The following is a 10,726-nucleotide window of genomic DNA, read 5'->3' on the forward strand; positions in this document are numbered from 1 at the left end:
CATACCTTGTAGATTGCAGCTTCTTGCACATCAATAAAAAATATTCTTAGGGATTGCAGCACATACTCCTGATTGTAGAGAGATGTACTTCTATTCTAGAGATTAATCTTCAATTCAAAGCATAATAGTGATCTTCAAATATTTCATGTGTGTGAAAAGTGGAGCAGACTTGTTCAGTGTGACGTGAGAGCAGAGCATTGTAGTAAATAACTTTTAAGATTTCTTCTGAGTGAATCATTCATTCCAGTAATTCAGTTACCCTTTTTTTTTTTTTTTAATTTGATTTATATGCCGCCCTTCTCTGGAGACTCAGGGCGGCTTACAATGCGCTAAGCAATAGCCTTCATCCTTTTGTATATTTATACAAAGTCAGCTTATTGCCCCCACAACTGGGTCCTCAATTTACCTACCTTAGAAAGGATGGAAGGCTGAGTCAACCTTGAGCCTGGCGAGATTCAAACCTGCAGTAATTGCAGGCAGCTGGTCTTAATAACAGGGTGCTTTAGACCACTGTACTACCAAGGCCCTTAAAAGCATGTAACAATTTGGCAGGTATGGTATTTTTTAAAAAATTACTACTCACATGCCTCTTACCAATATTAATTTTTCTAGTCAAAGACAGAAAATACTTAAGATTTCAAAATAAACACTAAGCACATATGTTTTCTTTTCTGTGTTTGCATCTGACAACTTATTAGTTCAATTCATAGTTTTGTTCAAAATAGGCAGCACTTCATTTAGCTGTAAGTTACTTGCTAGTTGTCAGATCCTTTCAGACAACTGATTTCAGTAATGATCCTTTGTATTCCCTTGGCTTTTCTCCATTAGTTACTTTTCGGGTGTTACCGATAATTTGGCACACCTGGATCTACCATACAAAGAAAGAATTCTATCTATGAATGTTGGTCTTTTTTCAGTGCCAGCTCCTGATAATGTGATTAATTATCCTTGCAAAAATTCCCTCTTTTTTAGTAGTGAAAATTATCTTTTTACAAAAAATAAAGCAAAAAAGGTATACTTAAAACGGCACTTAGAATTGCTTCTTATGACAAACACTTTTTCCTTTCATTATGAAAGGTAATCAGAATTATTAGTCAGATCATAAATTTCTCAAATTAGTACTACCGAGGACAGAACATTATTATTCTCCCAACTCGGGAGGACCCGGATTGTGGGGGCAATAAGCTGACTTTGTAGAAACATCGCTTATGGGGGGGCCAAAAGCCCTAATAAGCAGGTATATACAAAAGAATGAAGGCTATTGCTATAAGTGCATTGTAAGCCACCCTTCTCTTTTCGGAGAAGGGTGGCATATAAATTGAACTAATAAATAAACAAACAAACAAACAAACAAACAAACAAACAAACAGTCTCCTCCATTGTTGATATTACTACTAGATGGTAAAACCAGGAATATTATCAACCACACACTTAATGTGTTGTACAATTAGATTATATCTAAAATAATTTCTATGAATTGGAAAACTTCATTTTATGCAACACAAAAACTTCCCTTATGTTATGTCTCATAAACAACAAAAAATAAAATTATAGAATAGAATCAGAAAAAAAAAGATTTAGTTATTGCCAATCTCCTCGTACAGACTATAGTAAGCATTCAACATATCACAGACAAGTTCAGTTCTTAAGATTTTATTTAAAGTTGAGAAATTCATAATGATTCCAGCTTTCCCTCCCTATATTGCACTCTGTGAGCTCCTTGTTATAATCAAGAAGCAAAGAAACCCAATAGTTGAGAATAGTTTTCCCCAAATGTATAGTTCAACTCTGTTAAAATAAATTTATATAGAAAAGATAGCATTTACAACTGATTTGACAGTGTTCAGCTATTCCATATTCCCCAAATATATTAAACATCCCAATTGCAGCAGCTTCTAGTAGTTTTTTTGATAATGTTTTTTCTTAGCAAATATAATATTCCATTGTTATACAGCTACTCAAATCAACTTTGGAACAACTGGATGTACATCTAAAACTTCTTGTTAATGAAGTTGAAACCCACACCTTACGCAGAAAATATATAAACTGTATCCAGTGCATAGCTTTACAGTAGCTTTTGAGAAGTCCATTATCTCAAATTGGCACACAAAATAATTCACACAGCAAATTCAGTGCATTTATAAGACGCCTGTTAGACATAAGACAACTAGAAGATGTAGCATCACCAAATAACTAAGAAAAAGATAGCGAGATTTTGTCCGTGAGGTCAGCAACTTGGAGCAGAAAATACTTCGTCCCCGGATCCATCTCCTAATAGAAAGTGCTCCTCCTTTTACCTGCACAAAACCAAAAGAATACACCTTGTTTAAAAGTACACACTGGAAACACTTATTTGATCTGTTCAGTAAATACAGACTTAGTTATTAATTGTGATGCAAAAACTTTTATATGCACATAAATTTGATAATGCAATAATTGATCTGATTGTCGGGACAGCTTGCACAAATATTTTCATGTCATCAGTGTGCGAACTCAGTAAAACTAAACAATGAAAGAATTCATTCAATTTTAAGTGTCATATATCATCTGAAGTTATTATATTATGTTCTAGTTACCTTATCTATTTCTTTGACATATTTCTTTCTCCAAGAACTAAACTTGCTTTTAAAATTATTATTATAGCTTTAGGAGATAGAGCTAGTTATCGGCTCAAGGACACCTGCTGAGTTTTATGATCGACTGAGCTTCCAGTCTTAAGCAAACTCCCCAATTATTTGCACATTTACAGAGAGGATTGCCCTTGAACATAGACATCTTAGTAATTCAGTGGCATTTCAAAGGGCAGCACTTCGATAGCTATGTATTTTTTTAAAAGTGATTCAAATATTGCAACTGTTGAAAGGTGAGATCAAGTGGCATTTGAGAAAACCGTATAACCAGAATTTTGTTAAAATACCAGACTTATTTCAGTCCTGGATGCAAAGCAAAGAACTTACACGAGAATCTAGAGGCACAAAGTCTAATGGGAAATTATGTTCTCTGTTTTTTTTTTTTATGATGTGAGTTATTTTCACATCAATGGAGATTTCAATTTATGAGCTTACCTTTTGCACTACAATATGTTCATTTGGATTGATGACCAGAGCTTCTCTTTCTTCATCAGTCTCCATCTGAACAGCATAATCCCTGGGTGATGATCTGTAAGTAGTCATTTCAAGCCTTGAAAGAAAAGTTAATAGAGATCAAGTTTCCAGAAATTTCTAAGCAATAACCAACTATTCATTTATGTACACTTTTCTTTGAATCATGATTTTTAATATCAATGTTTTTTTTTTCAAATTGTTAGATTTTCTTACTTTTCAAGCAGACAAGATTTTTTTTAATTAAGGTCCTTTTTGTTTTCTTTACTTATTAAATTTAATGCCAAATAATTCCAATTTCTGGTGGCTTACAACAAAAATATAATAAAAGAATCATCCAAAAACAAAATAACACCCCAAATATAACAGTTTAATATAATAAAGTCTCTATGATGAAAAGAATATTAACAGACAATAAGATATTTCTCCACAGTATAATCATCCTAATCATCACAGCCCACAATATCTAAAAAAAAAACCAACCTCAAAGTAAAAGTAGCAGGAAGAATAGAAAGTAGGGGGGAAAAAAAAGGAATGGTAATAAGGAACTGTATCACATATGACTTCTGAAAGAGTTCAACTTTCACTGGCTTATACAGTATAATATTACCAAAGGGACCAGTCTAGTTTCTAGAGCAGGGGTCACCAACCCGCGGCTCTGGAGCCACATGTGGCTCTTTTATCCCTCTGCTGTGGCTCCGTCACTCAAAATTTGCACCACAACTGCCAATGTGCAACACCTGCTGGCACACGATTTATTGAGCTTTTTGACTCCCGGTAAGCCAACCATGGATAAATCCAAGAAAAGAAAAGTTTCAGAAGAAAACAGAATGTTTCATTCAATTACATATGATAGTTTAGTGGCCGCTCAGGAAATAGTCAGGCACGGAAAAGGTTTTGTGGCTCCCTGTGTTTTCTTTTCTTTACGAAACGGGTCCAAATGGCTCTTTAGTGTTTAAGGTTGCCAACTCCTGTTCTAGAGGAAGACTGTTCCAAAGAGCAGGCACCGTTGTAGGAGAAAAAGCATGTTTTTTAGCTCATCTCTCCTCACCTCATGAAAATGGCTGAATCTCCCAGAAGAAGTACCACAGACAGGTTAATGAGTTAGAAGAAAAAGTCCTGCAAGAACTTTGGTGCCAAGCCAAATAGGGCTTCACATATCAAAATTAGCACACTGTGTTGCACAAAAAACTAATCATATGCATTTATGTAATATGTATTATTAGTGAAGTACCTCAGTTGATATGTGTAATTTTAATAAATCACAATTTTATTCATAAAGAAGAGACAGATTTATTTGTTAAAATAACTGAAACAAACCGAGATATGGAATAGTATATTAATTTGCTTATTTATAGAGGTATAATAACATTTCACATTTCATCACTTCAAACAATACATTTGAATCAATGTTCTGAAATTTATCTAGTAATTGCTTCCTGAAACATGACTCCTCAGGACAATGTTGGATTTTACTAGATTCTTATCCTCCATAGTTATACAGCCATATTATATTTGTAAGATTGAATTTTGTTTCCGAATGGGATGTACAGAAATCCCAGTGTCAATTACTCAAGAAGTCATTTTTAAAATATTCTTAGTTGTACATCAAATTTAAAGAAATGGCTATGTCCATTGTGAAGTGTTACATATGTCAGTACATTCCAAGCCTTGTAGCAAAATGTTTTTCATAAACATGACATAAATGTTTGCCTTTTGAAATCAAGCTCACTAAGATCTCTCTATGTATGTCTACCTTTTAATCTGTTCCTCAGATAGTCCCAAAGCGTCTTCCGCAACTTTTCTTCTATTCCTTTCTTCTGAAAGCCTTTCAGTCAGTCGTATTATGGTCTGTTGCTCTGAATTACGTTGTCCCTCCAGGTCTACAAGTCTAGTGCAAACCCACACATGAAGTAAGTTACACATAAGAAAAAATAGTGTCACTTTTATTTTTATTCATTTTTGCTTTTATTCAATTACTAAACTAAAATTACTCAATTTAAGAATTTAAATATTTAAATATTTAAAGTTAAACCAGTGCCCTTTGCTTAAATTATATCATAGTGCAATTTACATCTTACCCAACAAAATGTATTTTACTACTGCAACAACTATTAAAGGTAAAGGTTCCCCTCACACATATGTGCTAGTCATTCCCGACTCTAGGGGCCGGCGTTCATCTCCGTTTCAAAGCCGAAGAGCTAGCGCTGTCCAAAGACGTCTCCGTGAGCATGACTAAACGCCAAAGGCACATGGAACGCTGTTACCTTCCTACCAAAGGTTGTTCCTATTTTTCTATTTGCATTTTTTACATGCTTTCGAACTGCTAGGTTGGCAGAAGCTGGGACAAGTAACTGGAGCTCACCTATTCAAATCCCTAGTGCAACAACTATTACTACCACATAAATAAATAGCAACCTTTTCTTGAGTTGGCCGAGTTCCATATCGTCTATTTCAACAGTAATTGCAGCTCTTTCTTGGGGAGCTCCTGGAGGAACTTCAGTTGGAAGATCATTCTAAAAAAGTAAAATGATATGTTATTTCAATATTGATGTTGATGTTCAATACCGTTATGCGATTTATGAGAAAACCGTTCATAAAAGTCAAAAGTTAAACCTATATCACATTTATTAAAATAAGTCACTTTCACTTCTTTATAGTTAATTCCAAAATAAAGGAAATACAGGCAGTCCTCAACTTACAACAGTTAATTTAGTGACTGTTCAAAGATACAATGGCATTGAAAAATGTGACTTATGATCATTTTTCACAGTTACAACTCATGATCAAGTGATCAAAATTCAGATGCTTGGTAATTTGGTTCATATTTATGACTGTTGCTGGGTCCCAAAGTCATGTGATCAATTTTTGCGATCTTCTCCCAAGCAAAATCAATGGGGAAACCAGGTTCACTTAACAACTGTGGCAACTGCAGTGATTCACTTAACAACTGTGGCAAGAAAGGTCGTAAAATGGGGCAAAACTCACTAAACAAATATTTCACTTAACAACAGAAATTTTGGGCTCAATTGTGGTCGTAAGTCAAGGATTACCTGTACATAAGAGGCTTACTTGCATTTATCATAAAGTTCTCTGGTAATGGATTACAAAACAAATGTATGAAGGGACAGTAAATAGATCAAGGAGGAGGGAGAAACTGAGGTTGGAATTAAATGCCACTGATACCCTCAAAAAGAAATAAAGTGAAAACTTTAAAGAACAAAAAGGCAGTGCATGAAGTTGTATATGGATAAGATAAAAGGATGATTTGTCTTCAAGATCAAAAAACAATATAGAAGCGTAGTATATGGGGAGGAATACTAAATAGCAAGCTAGATTTTAGTTGTACTTATTTTGTTTTTATCTTATACCTTTACTTTTTTTTTTTGCCTTACAGATATTACTTGCTTACTTACCACAATTGGGACCAAAATTTCCACTGCTAAGCAAGGAGGTTGTTATGTGAATTGGGCCCAATTTTATGACCTATTTGTCACAGTTGTTAAGTGAATCATTGCGGATATTAAGTGAATCACGTGGTCATTGAATGAATCCAGCTACCCCATCGACTTGGTTGAAAGCTGGCTTGCTGGGATGATCACAAATGGTGTTCACATGACCCTAGAATGCTGTAACCATCATAAATACAAGCTAGTTGCCAAATGCCCACATTTTGATCACGTAACTTTGGGGATGGTGCATATGTCATAAGTGTGATGACTGGTCACAAGTCACTTTTTTAAAGTGCTGTTGCAATTTCAAACAGTTGCTAAACGAATGGTTGTAAGTCAAAGACTACCTGTATTTAAAATATTCTATTTCTGCATTTGGCATAATCTTCTTTCCCCCAAAAAGAGCAGCATGAAGATTATGTATGCATGTAAGAAAGACAATGCATATCTAGAGTAAGCCTGCAAACAACAAGAGCTTGCTGATGCACACTGGCACAAACACCAAAGCTTTCTGACTTGAGTAGGCTGTTGCCATATCTATGTACTGTCTTCTAGGTTTTTAAAGTATGAGATAGAGATATGCTCTTTGAAGAAAGCAGGGAAAATTACATTTCTTGATCCCTTCATCTTCCTGCAACTACCGTATTTTTCAGAGTATAAGACGCACCTTTTTCCCCAAAAAAAGAGGGTGAAAATCTGGGTGTGTCTTATACTCCGAATGTAGCCCCGCACCTCCGTTTTAGAAGCTGAAAAAAGCATCAGAAACGAAGGTTCAGAAAAGAAGCCCCCAAACAGAGCTTCAAAGGCTTTTTTTCTGAAGCTCTGTTTCGGAGGCTTTTAGAAGCAGAAAAAAAAAGCAAGGCACAGAGCTCACAACCAAGGAACCTGTTGCTAAAATTCACCTCTGGGAACAGTTGATTGGGGGTATTAGGCCATCCACCTGCCAATCAGCTTTTTTCTTATTTTCCTCTCTGAAAACTAAGGTGCGCCTTATACTCCGGTGCATCTTATACTCTGAAAAATACGGTATTTATTCTATTTGGATAAACTGAAACTAAAGTCTTAGACTTAAGTGATTTGCTTCTTCTTGAAAAGATAAACAGCACCTCAGAAAACTGATAACTCTTAGATCTTCAGAAATTAATTCAAACTTAACTATGTGGATAAGACTACTTTCTATGCAGACTATTTCTCGGTGTCTATTTTTTCAAAATTGCCAATCCTTTTTACCTGGGTTTTATCTTGAATAGAAGTAACTTGTAGCTGATAATCCCTTTCAAGCTGCAAGTGACGATTCTGGAGATCATTATAACGAAGTTGATTATCTTGCAAAGTTTGGGACACCATTTTTAGTTGAGCAGACAATACAGCATTTTCTTGCACCGACTGCATTACCTGCAATAATTTGGATTGGATAAATGACTAAATTCATGAATGTGCACAGACATGCCAATAAAACCTACATATTATCATTAGACAGCTGTCATTAGAGAGCCAACTTGTGTAATTATTTGAAAGAATACATATATACATAGATGTATATAATTTCACATTATTTCTATACTGAACTTCAAACCATTTACTAAATTCTGAATAGAGATGTTTACAAGCTTAGGTTTTTGCTAAAGCATTAGCAGGAAGGAAATTAAAATTTTGAACACTTTTATTTATTATATTTAGGTAACGGTGAAATTCAATTGATTTTTTTTCAAACTAACTTGTAGCAGAAGTTAGTATAATTCATGGAAATGTATTAATGACTCAATTTCCATGGAAAGATGCAAAATTACTGAGGAAAAAGCCACATACAAGTATCAAGTACGATGTTGCTGTATCGTCTTACTTACCTTTGAGTTTATTTGTTGGAATTTCAGTTCTCTGTGGTGCAGCTCCTGAAAGCAACGCTGGAGTTCATTCTGCAAATGAGTTCTTTCAGCCAGCAGATGCTTCACTTGATCAGAGACATCTGTGCTTCCAGCAAGAGTAACAGATTCTAATCCCTTGCACAATATATAAAAGCATGACAATGTGATTTAGATCGACTATACATAGTCTACAATGTGATTGCCTGAATGTCAATTCAGAATGTCCTGCTGTTCTTGCCACCATTTTATCACACTATTTCCAGGAAGGCGAATATGAAAATTTATCACAACGACTCTCTGTAAGATTCCAGGATAGTATGTGCCCAAAATATACATGCCATCAAGCTTCTTGACTAACCTGGGCTTGAATAAGGATTGCACTGAATTGTATTACGAGAATTGTACCATGCTGGATTATTCATATACATTTATATGTACTAATATGTTGATATTAGTTGGTAACTAATGCATGAGAGCTTGAACTGACACTCATTGGGTTTTGCTATGTTAGATATTTCCAGTTGGAGAAGTGAATCAAATCTTTTTTAGGAACTGGAAAGTGGGAATTACTGTAATAATACAGTCACACTATTGAATAGAACAGGAATACAATATACATAGAAACCTTGTATACAAGCCTGTCCCATTAAGACTTTTAAGATCACTAAGCATCTGTAGTGGCATCATGGAAAAATTGGTGTGGTGGTGGGATTGAGAGTTATGTGTCTTTTTTAAAACCTAGTTCCAAACCTTGTCTTTGCAATGCTAATATTATTGGCCACTAGTGCCATCTGGTGGTATAGGAATACAGTTGTTGCACAACAGAAAACACAGTGCTTTGGCTGAAAATAGGGTGCTGGAGTCTGAAGTGCCTAGCTACAAATTGTGGCATTTATGCTTCTGCTGCTTATAGCAATGTGGTAAATACATGAACAATATAGGTTTTATGATATTGTTGGCTTGAAACAGTACACCTTACAGCATCTATCAATTTTGTCACCGGAAATTTAATATTCTTTTATCTGTGCTTTATGCAGTGATTACGAGTTTCAAACTGACATTTTGGTCAGGCAACTCCAATGTGTGGTTTTCCTAGGCTATTTATGTCCATTTCAGTTAAATTTTATTCTCTTCAATTGATTTATTCCCAGGAAGTGCATTTAGATGTGTGATTTTTATTCCAACGTTTTTATGACTTGGAAATTCATATGGCTATAAATTCAAAATTTAATGTAAAATGCAAATAAAATATGTATTGACCGTTTTGTTTCATGCAGTTTGGTGTAGTGGTTTTACCTTCACTGAGTAATTGCTACCAGGAGATACAGCTCTTTGAGTCACTTCGTGGTGCACTTTCTTTAGTTCTGCCACCTGCTTTTCCTTTTCTAAAAGAGATGCCTGGAATTGATTTTGAAGTGCTTGAGATTCTGTCAGCAGACGATGGTTTTCTTTTCTAGACCAACAACATTAAAGTAATGACAGAGTTAGATTACTTCATGAACCTAATCTTACCGTGTTTTCCCGAAAATAAGACCCTGTCTTATATTTTTTTGAACCCTGAAATAAGCGCTTGGCCTTATTGCTATGCACTCAAAAGCCCGATTGGGCTTATTATCAGGGGATGTCTTATTTTTGGGGAAACAGGGTAACACTGATTGTTCTTGTTTCAATTTCATGAGGCTGGTTTGAAGAAAAACATACACAAAAAAGTAAAATTAATTAAAAATATGAATCCAATCCAAGGGCAGCTGTTTCAATGGAAAAAAAGCCTCAACTAGAATATTTCTAACTGATTTTTCCCTAGAAATTTAGGATAGTTTATATGAACCATGCAAGCAGACATTAATTGGCCTAATGTTATCAGAAAGGTGTCCTCGGACTTCAGTCCAATATATCAACTATATCACATTTTCTCACGTTACTATGAGATCTGCTCTTTCTGATCTTTTAAGTGTGGTATCTTAAGCTTTCAAAACCATAAAAAAAATTACATATACACACAGACACACCAATATACTATACTAGCTAATACACATGTAATGCACAAGATCTGTTCTCTTTTGCACATTAAGGAAAAAAGAAGTAATCATATTTTTATAAATAACATTTAAAATTAATTTTACCTCAGAGTAACTACTTCATTCTGGTAGGAGGCTCTTTCTTTCTCAGCTTCTTCTTGGAAAGCTTTTGTCTGGTTCAAGTCTCTCTCAAGTTCATCTACTTTGGCTTTCAGTTTCAATATGTCAGTTGTTGCAGAATTAGTGCCTTCTTTAGCCTATGGAAGAAGATTCATTAAGAAAACACTTAA

The 10,726-nt window shown here is 34.8% G+C and overlaps 1 protein-coding gene across 2 annotated transcripts in view; it reads right to left on the reverse strand.

Moving 5' to 3' along the window:
- Positions 1–1,637: 1,637 nt before the first annotated feature.
- Positions 1,638–10,726, reverse strand: part of LOC139311102 (golgin subfamily B member 1-like) — a 52,610-nt gene continuing 43,521 nt past the window's right edge. For both annotated transcript variants that reach the window (XM_070935451.1, XM_070935443.1), the window contains 8 exons: positions 10,542–10,693; positions 9,715–9,871; positions 8,401–8,553; positions 7,784–7,948; positions 5,520–5,617; positions 4,858–4,992; positions 3,066–3,180; positions 1,638–2,297 (listed from right to left, as the gene is read on the reverse strand). In XM_070935451.1, coding sequence (XP_070791552.1) covers positions 2,139–2,297; positions 3,066–3,180; positions 4,858–4,992; positions 5,520–5,617; positions 7,784–7,948; positions 8,401–8,553; positions 9,715–9,871; positions 10,542–10,693 — 1,134 coding nt within the window. In that variant the 3' untranslated portion in view covers positions 1,638–2,138. The remainder of the gene's footprint in view (positions 2,298–3,065; positions 3,181–4,857; positions 4,993–5,519; positions 5,618–7,783; positions 7,949–8,400; positions 8,554–9,714; positions 9,872–10,541; positions 10,694–10,726) is intronic.

Source organism: Pituophis catenifer, unplaced genomic scaffold (genome assembly GCF_029215685.1).
Source record: "Pituophis catenifer annectens isolate HBS135680 unplaced genomic scaffold, rPitCat1.0.hap2 SCAF_1, whole genome shotgun sequence".
NCBI classification, from domain to species: Eukaryota; Metazoa; Chordata; class Lepidosauria; order Squamata; family Colubridae; genus Pituophis; species Pituophis catenifer.